Source organism: Octopus sinensis, linkage group LG27 (genome assembly GCF_006345805.1).
Source record: "Octopus sinensis linkage group LG27, ASM634580v1, whole genome shotgun sequence".
Lineage (NCBI taxonomy): Eukaryota > Metazoa > Mollusca > Cephalopoda > Octopoda > Octopodidae > Octopus > Octopus sinensis.
Genome location: NC_043023.1, coordinates 16,386,783 through 16,407,559, shown reverse-complemented (window position 1 = coordinate 16,407,559; position 20,777 = coordinate 16,386,783). Strand labels below are relative to the sequence as shown.

Sequence of the window (20,777 nt, the reverse complement as noted above, 5' to 3'; positions counted from 1 at the left end):
ATATATATATACCAACAATTGAGGAACGGCCTCAATAGGCCATTCATCCCATTAGAAAGAGCAGCCAGGACTCCAAGTTGAATTTATTTATAGCCTCTGACTATTTCCTCTTTCTCACTAGACCGCTGGTGGCAAAATAATTTCTATTGAATTTCTTGCTACCCTGAATTGATTAATTGAATATATATATATATATATGTATGTATATACCTTCAAGCAGGCGAGCCACATGCTAGAAATAACGGCCAAATCTCACAAAACTGCGATAACATAATGGACCTACTAACCTCTCTGCAAAGGGGGCCTTTCCTTCGTTTCAACTGGACAATTCACTTTGGATATCTTCGTGACCTCCGTGACAAGTGTGCCGGTTCTGTTTTTAAGTATCTACGTGTTGTGGGATATAGATATAAACGAAATTATGCCAGTAAAAAGCCTTGCATCTTAGACATTCTTACGGCTCGGCATTCAGTGGTTTGTAGTGTTCTTGTACCGAAAGCAAATTCTCAGTTCACGAAGATATCATGTGAATTGTCACGAAAAAAAAACCAACGGGTCTTGTGATGGTTTTATTCCATTTAAAACGAAGGAACGCCCTGCAAAAGATATCTTCGGAAAGACCTCGGCTTTTTGGGTTTTATTTTTAGTGGTGGGATGGGCAGAAGTCTAAGAAATTCAAGTGAAATTGAAGTATTTTTTGTGAGATTTGGCTGCCATTTCTAGCATGTGGATAGCCTCCATGAAGATACATACACACATATGGTACTACTTGAGAATAGTGGTCCCGGTGCGCGCTACCTAGTCGTGACTAATCGATCCTACAACGACTAGCAAGGTAAATAAAACACAAAGGATCGATTAGTCATGAGTAGCTAGTGCGGATGCGCGACTACGCGCACAGGGACCACTGTTCTCAAGTAGTACCCACACACACACATATATATATATATATATATACTCTTTTACTTGTTTCAGTCATCTGACTGCGGCCATGCTGGAGCCCTGGGACCATCAGCGCGCAATTCGGCGTAACTTCGGTATAGGTACCGGATACATTTCAAGAAAGTGTTTTTTTTTAAATATATATATATAGGGGGTTAGGGGTGGGAGAAAAGGGCTTCTGTTATCTTCAGAAATGTAAAGAAAGCCAACCCCGGGACTTATTCTATCGGTCTCTTTTTGCCGAACCGCTAAGTTACGGGGACATAAACACACCAGCATCGGTTGTCAAGCAATGCTAGGGGGACAAACACACACACACACGCATATATATATACATACGACGGGCTTCTTTCAGTTTCCGCCTACCAAATCCACTCACAAGGCTTTGGTCAGTCCGAGGGTATAGTAGAAGACACTTGCCCAAGGTGCCATGCAGTGAGACTGAACTTGGAACCATGTGGTTGGTAAACAAGCTACTTACCAAACAGCCACTCCTGCGTCTATAAATCTGTTTCAGAATCGCTAACTTATTTCTCTACGTATTTCGAAAAAAAACCCCAAAAAAACTCCGGGACGGGTTAACTTTGAAAACGCAATTTTTAAAAAAATTCCTTTCGGAATGGGATCCTCCATAACCAAAACGTGCGATTCCGTAAAAAAAAACCCCCACTTATTTTACCGGAAAAATCGGATCCTACGAATTTTCCGAAAGCCCCCACCCTACCCCAGGGACCGTCAGCGCGCAGTTTGGCGTAACTTCGATATAGGTACCGGATACATTTCAAGAAAGGTTTTTTTATATACATATAGGCTGTTAGGGGTGAGAGAAAAGGGCTTCTGTTATCTTCAGAAATGTAAAGAAAGCCAACTCCGGCACTTATGGTACCTATACCGAAGGATCGCCCGCAGTTTTCCTCATATTCCTATTCCACACTTGCTAACACCCGCTAGGCTGGTTTATATTTTCTTGTTCCTCGTTGAAGGTCTTTTTATTGACCCGCAAATGCATCTTAACCAATCCATATTAATCTTACTATAGAAAAGTTACTCTCAGAAAATGAACAAACAGAAGCGATTAGCATCTCAACGATCGAAAGAGAAGTCAGGATTTACAGAAAAAAATAAATTCGTTTGCGCAATCTCTCTATATATAAAGCTGAAGTTGTCTGTTTGTGACTGGTTTGGTAGCCTTCAACTAACACTATCTCCTCCGAGACCCTGCGGCGCAAGTTGACCAAAATTGAGAGTATGATAGAAGAAGGCTTGCTCTTCCTTCCGTAGAAGAAAAAATTCAAATCGGACCATGTTAAGACCAAAAATTATTTACATCAAAAAGGTGCTCTTTTCGGTAAAATTACAGATTAACAACCGCACGATTTTCACTAAGAAAAAAAAAAAAAAAACTCGGCTTTTTTGCGTGGAATCAAGTACCCTGACCTCCTAATATGCTGCAAATCCCATATTTTGGTCCGGAAAGGGGGGGGGGTACCCCCCCCCGGAATTATCACATGGAAAAAAAAAATCAGATTTTTTGCGTGGAATCAAGTAACCTGACCTCAAAAAGAAAAAAAAAAAAAAACCCGAATTTTTTAGATACCTTTCTGCTTTTTAAGACAATAAAGTGTTATTGGAGGGAAATCTGGCTGCTATTTCCAGCTGCCTGAATGACAACATAGCGATTTACAGATAAATGAATTAATTACTATTTTACAGAATAAAATTAATGAATTAATTATATAAATTAAATAATTCTTGAAAATTAATTAATATTAATAATATTTTTTGAACAAAGTAAATAATTTATAAAACTTGGTTAATAATTTTTTTTACACAAACGCAAACGTATATAATTAGTGAAACTTTTTTTTTTTTTACAGACGTATATAATTTGGTAAACTTAATGAATTAATTTCTTCTCATCATCATCATCGTTTAACGTCCGTTCTCCATGCCAGCATGGGTTGGACGGTTCGACCGGGGATCTGGGAAGCCAGAAGGCTGCACCAGACTACAGTCTTATCTGGCAATGTTTCTACAGCTGGATGCCCTTCCTAACGCCAACCACTCCGAGACTGTAGTGGGTGCTTTTTACATGCCACCCGCACAGGTGCCAGGAGAGGCTGGCAACGGCCACGGTCGGATTGGTGCCAGTCGAGGCGGCTCTGGCATCGGCCACGATTCGGATAGTGCTTTTTACGTACCACCAGTCCAGGGGTCCTGGCATCTGCCGGGTGCCACACTTGCCCCAACATGTCTTCGCAAGCAAAGGGGGTTGGCATGGGTGCCTGTCGTGGGATGAGGTTCGATATCAACTTCGCTTGCCACAATAGGTCTTTGTGTATAAATGTATAAATTTTTCGCACTAAATTCTTTCCGTAGAATTTATCAAATTAAAAAACGCAAAATTAATATACTTTTTGAAATTATTTAGAATATAAAACAAATGAAGTTAAATTTTAAAAATGTCATATACTTATACTCTGTAAGGTGCTGTGTTCACACTTCAATTTACTATTTTTTTCATATTCGTTTAGAGGAAGTTGTTTTTTTAACACCTATTACACAAATTTTTATTTTGTTTATTTGACCGGGTTTAACCGCTATTTCTTTATTACCCATAAGGGTTTACATAGATGGGGACAATACAATGATTTGGGGTCATGAAATGGAACTATTTACAGTGAAATCGAATGGATCATTTACAATGAAAATGAAATTGAATGAGTCACAAGAACAAAAAGGGACGGACATATGAAGTCAAAAGAACAGGATAGCCGACCCCACGAGCCCTGTTATTTAAACTGAAACCTTTTGGTAAGTGATCATGGCGTGTTCATGCAGGGCCTTTCACACCTAGCATCCGTGCAACACGCATCCATCTTTTTTTGAATACAGACACCTTTTCTCTAGCCCCACCTTCCTTTTCAGATGGAACCTAAAGTCCGTTAGGGCGGTGCCAGATATCATAGTGTCTGCCATTATACCTTTCACTCTAGTCTTCCATATAACCTCTTTCGCAACTGCTACTATCACGAGAAAGCAATGCTTACCTTCGTTCGTCATGGAACCAGGCGGGTCAATTTTTAAGATTGACTCAGACGACAGCTGTACTCTCCTTCCGTCCGACAACACAAGATGAAGCACATCGCGATTTAGAAGAGTTGACTTAAATTAAAAAGTGGGTGGCCCTGAAAAGGGCCGGTATGTTTCAAAGAAGCTCAAGGTTCTTAGCTTAACCTCCGAATCCGTACAGAGTTCTGCCTTGTCTCTTCAGGGCATAGACGACATCCATAGCGGTGACGGTCTTCCTCTTGGCATGCTCGGTGTAGGTGACGGCATCACGGATGACATTCTCCAGAAATACCTTCAATACACCACGGGTCTCTTCGTAGATCAGGCCAGAGATACGTTTGACACCACCTCGACGGGCAAGACGACGGATAGCGGGCTTGGTGATACCCTGGATGTTATCTCTCAACACCTTCCTGTGACGCTTGGCGCCTCCTTTTCCCAATCCTTTTCCTCCTTTACCACGTCCAGACATGATTATTTCTTGCGAATGTGAAAAATGATGATTTCTGAATCGAGGTAGAAGAATATATTTACACTCAATCGGACGTAGCAGAAAACACCTCGAGAAATAGGTCACGTGCTCTGAAGCCGCGAATGAAAAAGTGTCACATCAGCAGCAGTCGGTTTGGCGGGCAGCTGTCATTTGTAAATCTAAGAAAACCATCTTCCCGCCCGATCTTTCCTTCTTTAACGGTCACTATATAAAGTGACGGTTGAACCCGTCAATTATCTTTTTTGTTCGACATGGCTCGTACTAAGCAAACTGCTCGTAAATCCACCGGTGGGAAGGCCCCACGTAAGCAACTGGCTACCAAGGCAGCCAGGAAAAGTGCCCCAGCCACTGGCGGTGTGAAAAAACCTCATCGTTACAGGCCTGGTACCGTTGCTCTTCGTGAGATCAGACGTTACCAAAAATCCACTGAACTTCTCATCAGGAAGCTTCCTTTCCAGAGGCTTGTCCGTGAGATCGCCCAGGACTTCAAGACCGATCTTCGTTTCCAGAGTTCTGCCGTGATGGCTCTTCAAGAGGCTAGCGAAGCTTACTTGGTTGGTCTTTTCGAGGATACCAACTTGTGTGCTATCCACGCTAAGAGAGTGACCATCATGCCCAAGGACATCCAGCTTGCTCGTCGTATTCGTGGCGAGAGGGCTTAAGTCTCTGTTGCTTTGTCAGCATTTTAAATGGCCCTTTTTAGGGCCGCCACATTGTATCCTAAGTATTCTCTTTCGACCTTTGATATGCTTAAGATCCTCGCTCCATAGCGAAAACAGGAGAAATTCCAGCTTTTCGGTTTGAACGGCAGTTTTTAACATAATTTCTAGGTAACTAAGAACTTTTAAATTTCGTATACTGATGGAATGTGTTTATAAATCTGACGTCTATTGAGGTAACGGTGTTTCTGTGGCTTTGTTTCAGTTTAAATCGAAGTTCTAAGTTTGTAGAACGATATATAAAATACATATTATTTGAGTAAATTTTTAATATTTACTCTATGCGACCTCATATAGCATCTTTGTCTTTTGTTTGTCTTGTATTGTCTCATTTTATATAAAATCGCCATGATCATAATAGAGATACTCTATTGAGGTAAGGAAACATTCTGTGCCGTATGAATATGTCCCTCGTTTAAGAAACATATTGGGTTTATTTACATTTCTGAAGAGAAAATGATATCCTTTCCCCACTAACCCTAAAACAGATTGAAATGCAATAGATCGATACTAGGGTCATAATTATGGGTGATAATTTCATATGACACCACTAAAAAAAGCTGCCGTTTAAACCGAAAAGATCCAGTAATTGTAGAAATCGAATATGAATAGAAAGGATTTGCGCAAACGATCCTGACGGGTGGGGACCGGCATCCGATTTTCCCCTTATAATGCACATTTTCAGTTCCAGAAGCATATGATGTTTTGCGCTGGTTATTTTTTGTTATTTCCGCACTTATTTTTTTATATCTTTACTTTGTCGTTACTGCGGGAGGTTTCTGATAGAAGAATGTGCAAAGGTGAGTAGGTTGTTTACAGGTTTCTTTCGTTCTGTTATCGCAGTTTTGGAGATTTGGCTGTTATTTTTAGCACGTGAATAGCCTGCTTCAAGTCGACGGGGAATGCTAATCTGCAAAAATAGACATTTCTAATTTATAACACCCACTTTCCTTCATTTTTAACTTTTTTCATAACGAAATTATGCCAGCAATGTCTCATTTAAAACTTGGAGAGAAAGAATCCTTGCAGATTTGGTGTGATTTCTTTTTTAAAAACTAATGAATAATGCAAGAATATATTTATTTATAAAGTTTAAACAGAACATGGAATGGGCGAAGTTTCGTTTGTTGTAGCACACGTTTCCGTCGATTTCCGTAAAAAATGTAAACACTGAATCGGCCATACATACATACATAGATACATACACATACACACATATATCATACACCGAGTAAAAAATTACACTGAATCGGCCATACATACATACATACACACACACATACATAGATACATACACACACACACATACACCGAGTAAAAAATTTCAGTTATCTCTCTCTGTCTCTTCGCACACACTAACAGAAGCACTTCACTTACACAACATACTTTCTGTCTCCCACACCCCATCAAACACACATGTACATCAATGCTTCCCCTGGACGGTAACTTCAAAAGAACTTCCCTCGTCATACAATCGCTTTCTCTTAGTCTCTTTCGCTCTCATTACTTCAAATATTCCCGCAAAGCCATATGTAAAAAAATAAAAGTTTTTTACGGAAACGTGTGCTACGACAAACGAAACTTCGCCCATGTAATGAAATGTATTTATTTATAAACTTTAAACTGAACTTCAATTGTTTTATAAACCTAACAGCGTGGTGGTACGTAAATTAACGAAGGTATAAACCTGACCACGTAAATACACGAAGTTGACGACTTTCACTTCTGAAGCATGACAGTGCTCTTTATTACCCACAAGGGGCTAAACACAGGGGACAGACATGGGTATTAAGTCGATTATATCGACCCCAGTGCGTAACAGGTACTTAATTTGTCGACCTCGGCGGAATTTGAACTCAGAACGTAACGGCAGCCGAGATACCTATTTATTTATTACCCACAAAGGGCTAAACACAGAGGGGACAAGTAAGGACGGACAATGGGATTAAGTCGATTGCATCGACCCCAGTGCGTAACTGGTACTTATTTAATCGACCCCGAAGGGATGAACGGTAAAGTCGACCTCGACGGAATTTGAACACAGCGAGGGCAGCTAAGATTCAGAGTGGTCTCCCTTGTGCCGTTGTGGTTAAAAGTCGATACATAAAGCTGAAGTTGTCTGTGTGGCAGGTTTGGTAGCCTTCAACTAACACCATCTCCTCCGAGACCCTGCGGTGCAAGTTGACCAAAATTGAGAGTATGATAGAAGGCTTGCTCTTCATTCCGTAGAAGAAAAAATTCGAATCGGACCATGTTAACACCAAAATTTATTTACATCAAAAAATGCTTTTTTCTATGAAAATCCCTATTTTCTTACGATTTTTTCACTGCTGTATCGACATTTTTCGGTGTATTTCAACCAGAAAAATGTTCACTTAAAGAGAATAATGCGAAATTTTTACTTCAAAAGTTCCAATTCTAAAGGATCGAAACAGACCCTGGCAGCACTGCTAGTATATATATATATATAAAGCTGAAATTGTCTGTGTATGGCAGGTTTGGTAGCCTTCAACTAACACTATCTCCTCTGAGACCCTGCGGAGCAAGTTGATCAAAATTGAGAGTATGATAGAAGGCTTGCGGATTTTTTCAGGTTTGGGGGGATCTTTTCGGTTTGACCGGCAGCTTTTTAAAATAATTTCCACGTAACTAAACACTTTTAAACTTCGTATACTGGTAGAATGTGTTCATAAAACATCTTTTTCTCTTGGCTTTATTGAGAAAATTCTACAGTTTGTAAGATACTTGTTTTTTTTTCAACCAATCAATGACGTCTAGTGAGGTGAAAACGTTCTGTGGTCCCTTACAATTCCGAAGAAAAAAAAGATACCCTTCCCTCCAAACCCTAGCCCTAAAACAGATTGAAATGCAATAGATCGATACTAGGGTAATAATTATGGATGACAATTTCATATGACACTGCTAGAAAAAAAACTGCCGGTCAAACCGAAAAGATTCTGAGAAACAACCCCAGCCACTGGTAGAATACACGCGTATAGACACAATACAGTGTACATAAATAAACAATTCGTTGGTAAAGATGAATCACGTCCACATAAAATAGATTTAGTAAATTGGTAAAGATAAAACAGCTGATTACAATGACGTCTCTGCTACCATTTCCGAAATATTGGTTACGCTAATGTTATGGAAGCGGGTGGCGAATCTCTGGAGACTAGACCAATCGTTTCCCCCTGCGTGAGAAAAAATGCAAAAATTCGGTAGTACATAACGAGGTCCTGGTGCGCGCACTCGCGCTAGCCACTCGTAACGAGACGATCCTAGCAAAGTAAATAAAACACAAAATAAATAATTATTTCTAAACAAAGTAAATAAAACACAAAATGAATTAAAGTAAATAAGAAACACAAAGGATCGACTAGACACGTCTAGCTAGCGCGAGTGCGCGCACTGGGACCACTCTTCTGAAGTAGTACCAAAAATTCTTCAGACGAAAAAATCGCAAATATTAAGTCGAGAAAAGACAAATACGCAAAGTGTGAGAGGCCCTGAAAAGGGCCGTTGATACGGATAAAGCAAAAAATGCCACCGAATTAATTTACTTGGAAGCCTTCTGGGTTTTCTTGGGCAGAAGAACAGCCTGAATGTTGGGAAGAACACCACCCTGGGCGATGGTCACTCCGGACAAAAGTTTGTTCAATTCTTCGTCGTTACGGATGGCCAACTGCAAGTGACGGGGAATGATTCTCGATTTCTTGTTATCTCTGGCAGCATTTCCTGCCAATTCCAACACCTCAGCAGCCAAATATTCCATTACAGCGGCCAAGTAGACTGGGGCTCCGGCACCGACACGTTGGGCATAATTTCCCTTACGGAGAAGACGGTGGATACGACCGACAGGGAACTGAAGTCCGGCACGGGACGAACGGGTCTTGCTCTTTCCCTTTACTTTTCCTCCTTTACCACGTCCAGACATATTTCAAAGTTCGACAGTAGTTCTCAACAAAGAAGACGGCCAAAGAATTAAAAAAGAGGGCGGCTTTTGCCTTTAAATAGCAGTCAGGAGGCTCCAGCAGTCACAAACTGCCGAGCGAAAAAGGAGCGGGTTTATGTCACGTGATTAGAAGGCTGTCAAATTCCACCAATGAAATTGATTGGCGCGAAACGTCAGCAAGGTGCTCGGCTGAGCCTACTTGTCAATTATAAATAGCGTGGACGAGGGTTGCTGAGTAGCTTTCGCAAGTGACATTATGCCACCAGCACCAGCAACTGCTTCGAAAGGAGCCAAGAAGGCTTCCAAGGCCAAGACCTCTCGCCCTGCCGGGGACAAGAAACGTAAGAAGAAGAGGAAGGAAAGTTATTCCATCTACATCTACAAAGTGATGAAGCAAGTCCACCCGGACACTGGCATCTCCAGCAAAGCTATGTCCATCATGAACAGTTTTGTCAACGATCTGTTCGAAAGAATAGCTTCTGAATCCAGCCGCTTGGCTCACTACAACAAACGTTCGACCATCAGTAGCCGTGAGGTGCAGACTGCTGTCCGTCTTCTCCTTCCTGGTGAGTTGGCCAAACACGCCGTCTCTGAGGGTACTAAGGCCGTCACCAAATACACTAGCAGCAAATAAACCTGCTTAGTTTCTCTTCATCGAAGAATAACGGTCCTTTTCAGGGCCACCCACATTCTCATGAAAGTTAATTCAGATTTTCTGCCGATTTGCGATCCATGTTTTTGGGGTTAGGGTGTTAACGGCCATAGAATGGACTGGGGGAAGTAAAGGTACGTGATTTATACACGTCGAAGCAGGTGGGGTATTTATATAAAATTTTTTTAAATATTTTCCTAAATAGTGGAAAAGTTTGGATGTTGTGAATTTTCCGACGTCTGCTTTCTGCGCATTTTTGTTTTCATATTCGTTTTCTACACATTTTTATTTTACAACCGTTGAAATTATACATCCATGCAAGTGACAAGCCTGGGATGTGCTAGAAACAATGACCAGTCCTCCCCGTAAGTTGCATCTTTCAGACTGAAGGTATTAAGACTTTGCTACGGAGTATGATGGGTGTGTGGTAGATTTAGATTGTAATCGTCATATTTGAACAGCGGAATGACGACCGAATTTTAATGTTAAGAGAATTATTCAGATGCAAAAAAGTGTGATTAAAGGGAGATTAGGCTGTTGTTTCTAACAGACAACCTTCTTCGTCTCTGATTTTTAGTGTTTTCTCAATTTTTTTAAAGATTTCCCTAAACCCAACAGGTCATGGAGAAACAACGGTCTGGAGAGGGAGCTAATTGAAAAAAGAAAAAGGCGCCGTTTTCGCCTACGGATAATACAATTTTTTTTTTCAAATTATGCGGAAAGAAAATACGGAGTTTTTATATTGAAATTTTACATGAATCAGAGGTATTATCCGTAGTCGAAAACGGGGGTTTATGTAGAAATGAAAACTTTTTTAAGGGTGGTGCAAAGAGTAGAGAAAAATGTGCATGAAAGCAACCGGGAAAAATTCACAAGATCCGAGTCTTTTGCTCATGACTTTTAGGAAATGTGGGGGGTTTTTTTCAAGCGACAGATTACTATTATAAAGAAATTTGTGGGGAAAATCTTTTCCGAGGTGGTTCAAAGAGAAGGAAATACATAAATTACTTATCTGCTTAAGGGTATTCCATTGAAATATGGAAATGCTTTTAAAAAGATCCCATGTACCATGGTGAGAGACAACTGTTGTTTTTAGCATATCTCACGCCCGTCCGATACCCTCCTTATCTTAATATTTTCGGTTAATTACTACAAGTTCTCTCTCAGTCACCAATAAGGAAAGTTAACAAGATCTATATTTAATGTTTTACAACATAAAAAATGCGCCAATGTACCTAGCGGTATACATTCTTCCGTGCCATTAGGGACACGGGTATATAAGCCTCCAAAAGAACGTTATCAAGTCGCTGGGTCGGCGATGACCCGTATGAATAATAACCGAGCGACATTCCAAATACATTTTTTCCTGCTTCCCCATAAACGCTCAATATTGAGTGTGAATTGAAAGGTATTCATATAAAACTAGCAGTATCGTCCGGCGTTGCTCGGGTTTGTAAGGGAAATAACTATAAAGCATTTTTAGAGAGTTATAGCAAAAAATGATGGTAAATTATTTTAAAAATCGTAGACGCGCGCTAACACCCAGAAGGGCTCGATATGAATCACGACTATAAGATACCCGGTTTTGGTTACACTGCACCGCAAAATGTGGGAGTAGTTAGGAATCTAAATCGTAGTAGACAGACACACAACCTTACTTTTTATATATAAAATTTCATTAAAGTTTTTGTTCTCCGCAGCAGCCGGGGCTTCGTCCTCACCAATACAATAACCCCTCGGCTATCGCAGGTGTTACGTTCCAAAAAGTCCCGCGTTAGGTGAAAATCCGAAGTAGAAACTACTGTATATATTTTTAAATATTTGAATATACTATTTATAAATACAGAACACCACGGAGGAATCGTAAACCGTGATATAGCGACGAGGGACTACTGTATACTGAATATCGTCTGCTTTTCACGATCATGTGAGTGAACACGCTCGCACACACCCATTATCTTTCACACGTAAAGATGTACAATAATACTTACTTACCTTTACGAGTTAATAAGCTTAACACCCGGCCACCAAAACAAAAAGTCGTCTAATAGCGGTAAAAAAGTGTAAGAACCGATTACTCGGCAGAGGCAAAGAAAAATTCACCGGCGATCTTTCGTCTCTTGTAGACCTTTCCGTCGATTTCCGTAAAAAAATTTTTTTTTTTTTTTACATATGGGCTTGCGGGAACTTTTGAAGTAATATACATACATATACACATACACCGAGTAAAAAAGTTCAGTTATCTCTTTCTTTCACACACTAACAGAAGCACTTCACTTACACAACATACTGTCTGTCTTCCACACCCCATCAAACACACACACACACATGTACATCAATGCTTCCCATGCACGGTAACTTCAAAAGAACTTCCCTCGTCTTACAATCGCTTTCTCTTAATCTCTTTCGCTCTCATTACTTCAAAAGTTCCCGCAAGCCCATATGTAAAAAAAAAAAATTTTTTTACGGAAATCGACGGAAAGGTCTACTAGAGACGAAAGATTGCCAATTCACCTTGCATCCGAACCGCTAACATTTTTCTTTTACAATTCTTCCTAACTTTTTCGATTGTCTTCTGCATAATGGAATGACTATGCAATAACAAAACCCACTAACGGGGCCTAAACAAGGACAGGGAAATACACACCCAAAAATTAAACCCCGCCCGTATTTCTATTGGAGGCTGCAGACTTTTTGTTCCGTAGCTGGCACAAAATTTAATTTTCATTTTCAATAGTTTTTAAATATTACTCCCAAGTGTTACTAGACTTTCTAAAGAGAAATCTACTTAGTCCCTGTGAACCAGCAATCGCGTCAACGATATAATAAAACGTAAATTGTTTAGGGTAAAGGATCGCACTTCGGTGTGAAATAACCCTTCTCCCCAAAAGGGCGTGCACCAACTTTCCCAAAGGGGCACCTCGAAAACCAGTAGCTGCAAATTAACGTCTAAACACAGAAGAAGCACATCGCGATTTAGAAGAGTTGACTTAAATTAAAAAGTAGGTGGCCCTGAAAAGGCCCGGTGTTTTGAAGAAGCTATTTCGGTCAAACTAAAGCGTTAAACCCGGTCAAAAAAGCAAAAAAAAAACAAATTTGTGTAAAACTACTTGCTCTAAACGAATGACGAAAAAGATGCGCGCTCGCGATAGGGGTGCTTTTTTTGGTTAATATAGGGCGTAACAAATATCAGAAAATGAAAAAAAAATGTGTGTAATAGGTGTAAAACAACTTCCTATGAACGAATATGAAAAAAAAAATTCGCGCACGCGAAAGGGGGGTGGGGGAGAGGCCTCGGAAAATTCACATCGGGAAGTTCCGAAAGCGTCTGAGGAGCTGACCCGGGCACCAAAACAAAAAAAAAATAGTGTAATATGTGTAAAACAACTTGCTCTAAACGACTATCACGAAAAAAATGCGCGCTCGCGAAAGGGGGGTGGGGGAGAGGCTTCGGAAATTTCACATCTTCAGTCCACGGCCTTTAAACTAAGAAAAAATAGTGTAATTGGTGTAAAACTACTTGTTCTAAACGAGTATCAAGAACACACACTCACACATGAATCATAAACTCCGTATTTCGCAAAAAAAAAAATAAAGAGAAGAAATTCTGGAAAAAGTGAAGAAATGTTGGATCTCATTCTTTGGTTAAAGCTATTTTAAACATTAAATTTATGCTTTTCTTTGAAATAGTTCAGATATATGCAATTCTTCTCCCTTATTAAGATGCATTTATCAGAAAAAAAGAGACAGAAAAAATTATTATTTTGTGTCAATCCTTCCCTAATTATCCTTTATTAATTAGTTTTGGCGTGTATTTTTTTCCCAAATTTATTTTTTCACCTTTACAACACTGTTTAGTAAAGCAATTAATTATCTTTATAATTTGCATATTTGACTTATTAATCAAAATTCTCTAGATGTAATATATACTAAGTAATGCATCCTTCATTTATGTGTTCCGTTCTGTATTATGCATGCGTGACTGTTTGTATGTAAGTGTGTTTAACTGTGCACATGAATGTGAATATTAAAGAACATATTTATTTACTATGATTGTTATTTTCAGAACAAATAAATCTTTTGGCTGTTATGTTATTGATGTTATTATTATTGCTAGTTAAAGGGTGGTGACTTGGCTGAATATTTTGAGTCTTGTAGTATGTAGTTGTGTTAGTCAATATTCTGAGTTCAAATCCAACTCATTTCTTTATCATCATTATCGATGGACCACTCAAAGAGGTATGTATACATTATCATTTTCGTAACATAATTTCTGTAGTATTTCAAGATGTTTCTGACACGTATTTTGATTCACATGGCGGAGATCCAACATTTCTTCACTTTTTCCAGAATTTCTTCTCTTTATTTTTTTTTTTGCGAAATACGGAGTTTATGATTCATGTGTGAGTGTGTGTTCTTGATACTCGTTTAGAACAAGTAGTTTTACACCAATTACACTATTTTTTCTTAGTTTAAAGGCCGTGGACTGAAGATGTGAAATTTCCGAAGCCTCTCCCCCACCCCCCTTTCGCGAGCGCGCATTTTTTTCATGATAGTCGTTTAGAGCAAGTTGTTTTACACCTATTACGCTGTTTTTGTTTTTGTTTTTGTGCCCGGTTCAGACGCTTTCGGAAATTCCCGATATAAATATTCCGAGGCCTCTCCCCCACCCCTCTTTCTCGAGAGCGCATTTTTTTTTCATATTCGTTTAGAGCAAGTTGTTTTACACATATTACACTATTTTTTTTTTGTTTTGGTGCCCGGGTCAGCCCCTCAGACGCTTTCGGAACTTCCCGATGTGAATTTTCCGAGGCCTCTCCCCCACCCCCCTTTCGCGTGCGCGAATTTTTTTTCATATTCGTTCATAGGAAGTTGTTTTACACCTATTACACACATTTTTTTTTTGATTTTCTGATATTTGTTACGCCCTATATTAACCCTTTTTTTTCCGAAATACGTACAAGAATACGGAGTTTATGATTCATGTGTGTTCTTGATAATCGTTTAGAACAAGTAGTTTTACACCAATTACACTATTCTTTTCTTAGTTTAAAGGCCGTGGACTGAAGATGTGAAATTTCGAGGCCTCTCCCCAACTCCTAGTTCGCGCATTTTCTTTTTCATATTCGTTTAGAGGAAGTTGTTTTTTTAACACCTATTACACAAATTTTTATTTTGTTTATTTGACCGGGTTTAACCGCTATTTCTTTATTACCCATAAGGGTTTACATAGATGGGGACAATACAATGATTTGGGGTCATGAAATGGAACTATTTACAGTGAAATCGAATGGATCATTTACAATGAAAATGAAATTGAATGAGTCACAAGAACAAAAAGGGACGGACATATGAAGTCAAAAGAACAGGATAGCCGACCCCACGAGCCCTGTTATTTAAACTGAAACCTTTTGGTAAGTGATCATGGCGTGTTCATGCAGGGCCTTTCACACCTAGCATCCGTGCAACACGCATCCATCTTTTTTTGAATACAGACACCTTTTCTCTAGCCCCACCTTCCTTTTCAGATGGAACCTAAAGTCCGTTAGGGCGGTGCCAGATATCATAGTGTCTGCCATTATACCTTTCACTCTAGTCTTCCATATAACCTCTTTCGCAACTGCTACTATCACGAGAAAGCAATGCTTACCTTCGTTCGTCATGGAACCAGGCGGGTCAATTTTTAAGATTGACTCAGACGACAGCTGTACTCTCCTTCCGTCCGACAACACAAGATGAAGCACATCGCGATTTAGAAGAGTTGACTTAAATTAAAAAGTGGGTGGCCCTGAAAAGGGCCGGTATGTTTCAAAGAAGCTCAAGGTTCTTAGCTTAACCTCCGAATCCGTACAGAGTTCTGCCTTGTCTCTTCAGGGCATAGACGACATCCATAGCGGTGACGGTCTTCCTCTTGGCATGCTCGGTGTAGGTGACGGCATCACGGATGACATTCTCCAGAAATACCTTCAATACACCACGGGTCTCTTCGTAGATCAGGCCAGAGATACGTTTGACACCACCTCGACGGGCAAGACGACGGATAGCGGGCTTGGTGATACCCTGGATGTTATCTCTCAACACCTTCCTGTGACGCTTGGCGCCTCCTTTTCCCAATCCTTTTCCTCCTTTACCACGTCCAGACATGATTATTTCTTGCGAATGTGAAAAATGATGATTTCTGAATCGAGGTAGAAGAATATATTTACACTCAATCGGACGTAGCAGAAAACACCTCGAGAAATAGGTCACGTGCTCTGAAGCCGCGAATGAAAAAGTGTCACATCAGCAGCAGTCGGTTTGGCGGGCAGCTGTCATTTGTAAATCTAAGAAAACCATCTTCCCGCCCGATCTTTCCTTCTTTAACGGTCACTATATAAAGTGTGACGGTTGGCCCCTTTGTATTTTTAGTTGACTCATCGACATGGCTCGTACTAAGCAAACTGCTCGTAAATCCACCGGTGGAAAGGCCCCACGTAAGCAACTGGCTACCAAGGCAGCCAGGAAAAGTGCCCCAGCCACTGGCGGTGTGAAAAAACCTCATCGTTACAGGCCTGGTACCGTTGCTCTTCGTGAGATCAGACGTTACCAAAAATCCACTGAACTTCTCATCAGGAAGCTTCCTTTCCAGAGGCTTGTCCGTGAGATCGCCCAGGACTTCAAGACCGATCTTCGTTTCCAGAGTTCTGCCGTGATGGCTCTTCAAGAGGCTAGCGAAGCTTACTTGGTTGGTCTTTTCGAGGATACCAACTTGTGTGCTATCCACGCTAAGAGAGTGACCATCATGCCCAAGGACATCCAGCTTGCTCGTCGTATTCGTGGCGAGAGGGCTTAAGTCTCTGTTGCTTTGTCAGCATTTTAAATGGCCCTTTTTAGGGCCGCCACATTGTATCCTAAGTATTCTCTTTCGACCTTTGATATGCTTAAGATCCTCGCTCCATAGCGAAAACAGGAGAAATTCCAGCTTTTCGGTTTGAACGGCAGTTTTTAACATAATTTCTAGGTAACTAAGAACTTTTAAATTTCGTATACTGATGGAATGTGTTTATAAATCTGACGTCTATTGAGGTAACGGTGTTTCTGTGGCTTTGTTTCAGTTTAAATCGAAGTTCTAAGTTTGTAGAACGATATATAAAATACATATTATTTGAGTAAATTTTTAATATTTACTCTATGCGACCTCATATAGCATCTTTGTCTTTTGTTTGTCTTGTATTGTCTCATTTTATATAAAATCGCCATGATCATAATAGAGATACTCTATTGAGGTAAGGAAACATTCTGTGCCGTATGAATATGTCCCTCGTTTAAGAAACATATTGGGTTTATTTACATTTCTGAAGAGAAAATGATATCCTTTCCCCACTAACCCTAAAACAGATTGAAATGCAATAGATCGATACTAGGGTCATAATTATGGGTGATAATTTCATATGACACCACTAAAAAAAGCTGCCGTTTAAACCGAAAAGATCCAGTAATTGTAGAAATCGAATATGAATAGAAAGGATTTGCGCAAACGATCCTGACGGGTGGGGACCGGCATCCGATTTTCCCCTTATAATGCACATTTTCAGTTCCAGAAGCATATGATGTTTTGCGCTGGTTATTTTTTGTTATTTCCGCACTTATTTTTTTATATCTTTACTTTGTCGTTACTGCGGGAGGTTTCTGATAGAAGAATGTGCAAAGGTGAGTAGGTTGTTTACAGGTTTCTTTCGTTCTGTTATCGCAGTTTTGGAGATTTGGCTGTTATTTTTAGCACGTGAATAGCCTGCTTCAAGTCGACGGGGAATGCTAATCTGCAAAAATAGACATTTCTAATTTATAACACCCACTTTCCTTCATTTTTAACTTTTTTCATAACGAAATTATGCCAGCAATGTCTCATTTAAAACTTGGAGAGAAAGAATCCTTGCAGATTTGGTGTGATTTCTTTTTTAAAAACTAATGAATAATGCAAGAATATATTTATTTATAAAGTTTAAACAGAACATGGAATGGGCGAAGTTTCGTTTGTTGTAGCACACGTTTCCGTCGATTTCCGTAAAAAATGTAAACACTGAATCGGCCATACATACATACATAGATACATACACATACACACATATATCATACACCGAGTAAAAAATTACACTGAATCGGCCATACATACATACATACACACACACATACATAGATACATACACACACACACATACACCGAGTAAAAAATTTCAGTTATCTCTCTCTGTCTCTTCGCACACACTAACAGAAGCACTTCACTTACACAACATACTTTCTGTCTCCCACACCCCATCAAACACACATGTACATCAATGCTTCCCCTGGACGGTAACTTCAAAAGAACTTCCCTCGTCATACAATCGCTTTCTCTTAGTCTCTTTCGCTCTCATTACTTCAAATATTCCCGCAAAGCCATATGTAAAAAAATAAAAGTTTTTTACGGAAACGTGTGCTACGACAAACGAAACTTCGCCCATGTAATGAAATGTATTTATTTATAAACTTTAAACTGAACTTCAATTGTTTTATAAACCTAACAGCGTGGTGGTACGTAAATTAACGAAGGTATAAACCTGACCACGTAAATACACGAAGTTGACGACTTTCACTTCTGAAGCATGACAGTGCTCTTTATTACCCACAAGGGGCTAAACACAGGGGACAGACATGGGTATTAAGTCGATTATATCGACCCCAGTGCGTAACAGGTACTTAATTTGTCGACCTCGGCGGAATTTGAACTCAGAACGTAACGGCAGCCGAGATACCTATTTATTTATTACCCACAAAGGGCTAAACACAGAGGGGACAAGTAAGGACGGACAATGGGATTAAGTCGATTGCATCGACCCCAGTGCGTAACTGGTACTTATTTAATCGACCCCGAAGGGATGAACGGTAAAGTCGACCTCGACGGAATTTGAACACAGCGAGGGCAGCTAAGATTCAGAGTGGTCTCCCTTGTGCCGTTGTGGTTAAAAGTCGATACATAAAGCTGAAGTTGTCTGTGTGGCAGGTTTGGTAGCCTTCAACTAACACCATCTCCTCCGAGACCCTGCGGTGCAAGTTGACCAAAATTGAGAGTATGATAGAAGGCTTGCTCTTCATTCCGTAGAAGAAAAAATTCGAATCGGACCATGTTAACACCAAAATTTATTTACATCAAAAAATGCTTTTTTCTATGAAAATCCCTATTTTCTTACGATTTTTTCACTGCTGTATCGACATTTTTCGGTGTATTTCAACCAGAAAAATGTTCACTTAAAGAGAATAATGCGAAATTTTTACTTCAAAAGTTCCAATTCTAAAGGATCGAAACAGACCCTGGCAGCACTGCTAGTATATATATATATATAAAGCTGAAATTGTCTGTGTATGGCAGGTTTGGTAGCCTTCAACTAACACTATCTCCTCTGAGACCCTGCGGAGCAAGTTGATCAAAATTGAGAGTATGATAGAAGGCTTGCGGATTTTTTCAGGTTTGGGGGGATCTTTTCGGTTTGACCGGCAGCTTTTTAAAATAATTTCCACGTAACTAAACACTTTTAAACTTCGTATACTGGTAGAATGTGTTCATAAAACATCTTTTTCTCTTGGCTTTATTGAGAAAATTCTACAGTTTGTAAGATACTTGTTTTTTTTTCAACCAATCAATGACGTCTAGTGAGGTGAAAACGTTCTGTGGTCCCTTACAATTCCGAAGAAAAAAAAGATACCCTTCCCTCCAAACCCTAGCCCTAAAACAGATTGAAATGCAATAGATCGATACTAGGGTAATAATTATGGATGACAATTTCATATGACACTGCTAGAAAAAAAACTGCCGGTCAAACCGAAAAGATTCTGAGAAACAACCCCAGCCACTGGTAGAATACACGCGTATAGACACAATACAGTGTACATAAATAAACAATTCGTTGGTAAAGATGAATCACGTCCACATAAAATAGATTTAGTAAATTGGTAAAGATAAAACAGCTGATTACAATGACGTCTCTGCTACCATTTCCGAAATATTGGTTACGCTAATGTTATGGAAGCGGGTGGCGAATCTCTGGAGACTAGACCAATCGTTTCCCCCTGCGTGAGAAAAAATGCAAAAATTCGGTAGTACATAACGAGGTCCTGGTGCGCGCACTCGCGCTAGCCACTCGTAACGAGACGATCCTAGCAAAGTAAATAAAACACAAAATAAATAATTATTTCTAAACAAAGTAAATAAAACACAAAATGAATTAAAGTAAATAAGAAACACAAAGGATCGACTAGACACGTCTAGCTAGCGCGAGTGCGCGCACTGGGACCACTCTTCTGAAGTAGTACCAAAAATTCTTCAGACGAAAAAATCGCAAATATTAAGTCGAGAAAAGACAAATACGCAAAGTGTGAGAGGCCCTGAAAAGGGCCGTTGATACGGATAAAGCAAAAAATGCCACCGAATTAATTTACTTGGAAGCCTTCTGGGTTTTCTTGGGCAGAAGAACAGCCTGAATGTTGGGAAGAACACCACCCTGGGCGATGGTCACTCCGGACAAAAGTTTGTTCAATTCTTCGTCGTTACGGATGGCCAACTGCAAGTGACGGGGAATGATTCTCGATTTCTTGTTATCTCTGGCAGCATTTCCTGCCAATTCCAACACCTCAGCAGCCAAATATTCCATTACAGCGGCCAAGTAGACTGGGGCTCCGGCACCGACACGTTGGGCATAATTTCCCTTACGGAGAAGACGGTGGATACGACCGACAGGGAACTGAAGTCCGGCACGGGACGAACGGGTCTTGCTCTTTCCCTTTACTTTTCCTCCTTTACCACGTCCAGACATATTTCAAAGTTCGACAGTAGTTCTCAACAAAGAAGACGGCCAAAGAATTAAAAAAGAGGGCGGCTTTTGCCTTTAAATAGCAGTCAGGAGGCTCCAGCAGTCACAAACTGCCGAGCGA

The 20,777-nt window shown here is 40.0% G+C and overlaps 8 protein-coding genes across 34 annotated transcripts in view; 3 read left to right on the top strand and 5 right to left on the bottom strand.

Moving 5' to 3' along the window:
• The window catches only part of LOC118768150 (zinc finger protein 239-like), a 36,106-nt gene extending 31,928 nt beyond the window's left edge, over positions 1-4,178 (bottom strand). Inside the window, exon 1 of the mRNA XM_036514077.1 lies at positions 3,993-4,178. The gene's annotated coding sequence lies outside the window, so the exon portion shown is untranslated. The remainder of the gene's footprint in view (positions 1-3,992) is intronic.
• LOC115225116 overlaps positions 1-20,777 on the bottom strand; it is a 384,942-nt gene that overhangs the window by 138,442 nt on the left and 225,723 nt on the right. For 3 of the 9 annotated variants that reach the window (XM_036514060.1, XM_036514055.1, XM_036514056.1), the window contains exon 1: positions 288-474. The exons of 2 other annotated variants lie outside the window; for them this stretch is intronic. The gene's annotated coding sequence lies outside the window, so the exon portion shown is untranslated. Of the gene's footprint in view, positions 1-287; positions 480-20,777 lie in introns of those variants that run through there. 4 more of the 9 variants (XM_036514065.1, XM_036514057.1, XM_036514063.1 and 1 more) reach the window with 4 other exon arrangements.
• LOC115225115 overlaps positions 1-20,777 on the top strand; it is a 396,737-nt gene that overhangs the window by 199,918 nt on the left and 176,042 nt on the right. The gene's annotated exons all lie outside the window — the stretch shown is intronic.
• Positions 4,756-5,250, top strand: LOC115225142 (histone H3). Its single transcript, XM_029796096.2, has one exon. The coding sequence runs from the start codon at positions 4,759-4,761 to the stop codon at positions 5,167-5,169; it is 411 nt and encodes a 136-aa protein (XP_029651956.1). The 5' UTR covers positions 4,756-4,758; the 3' UTR covers positions 5,170-5,250.
• LOC115225126 (histone H2A-like) lies at positions 8,782-9,192 on the bottom strand. The gene has a single exon (XM_029796077.2). The coding sequence runs from the start codon at positions 9,161-9,163 to the stop codon at positions 8,786-8,788; it is 378 nt and encodes a 125-aa protein (XP_029651937.1). The 5' UTR covers positions 9,164-9,192; the 3' UTR covers positions 8,782-8,785.
• On the top strand, positions 9,438-9,821 carry LOC115225130 (histone H2B, gonadal-like). Its single transcript, XM_029796080.2, has one exon. It carries the CDS (start codon positions 9,438-9,440, stop codon positions 9,813-9,815), a length of 378 nt encoding a protein of 125 aa, XP_029651940.1. The 3' UTR covers positions 9,816-9,821.
• Positions 12,744-16,035, bottom strand: LOC115225136 (histone H4). Its single transcript, XM_029796090.2, has 2 exons — positions 15,569-16,035; positions 12,744-12,791 (listed from the first exon to the last, which is right to left on the bottom strand). Exon 1 carries the CDS (start codon positions 15,975-15,977, stop codon positions 15,666-15,668), a length of 312 nt encoding a protein of 103 aa, XP_029651950.1. The 5' UTR covers positions 15,978-16,035; the 3' UTR covers positions 12,744-12,791; positions 15,569-15,665.
• Positions 20,278-20,688, bottom strand: LOC115225125 (histone H2A-like). The gene has a single exon (XM_029796076.2). The coding sequence runs from the start codon at positions 20,657-20,659 to the stop codon at positions 20,282-20,284; it is 378 nt and encodes a 125-aa protein (XP_029651936.1). The 5' UTR covers positions 20,660-20,688; the 3' UTR covers positions 20,278-20,281.

Excerpts from the sequence above, each read along its gene's own strand:
- LOC115225142 (XM_029796096.2), top strand. The coding sequence starts at position 4,759 with ATGGCTCGTACTAAGCAAACTGCTCGTAAATCCACCGGTGGGAAGGCC.
- LOC115225126 (XM_029796077.2), bottom strand. The coding sequence starts at position 9,163 with ATGTCTGGACGTGGTAAAGGAGGAAAAGTAAAGGGAAAGAGCAAGACC.
- LOC115225130 (XM_029796080.2), top strand. The coding sequence starts at position 9,438 with ATGCCACCAGCACCAGCAACTGCTTCGAAAGGAGCCAAGAAGGCTTCC.
- LOC115225136 (XM_029796090.2), bottom strand. The coding sequence starts at position 15,977 with ATGTCTGGACGTGGTAAAGGAGGAAAAGGATTGGGAAAAGGAGGCGCC.
- LOC115225125 (XM_029796076.2), bottom strand. The coding sequence starts at position 20,659 with ATGTCTGGACGTGGTAAAGGAGGAAAAGTAAAGGGAAAGAGCAAGACC.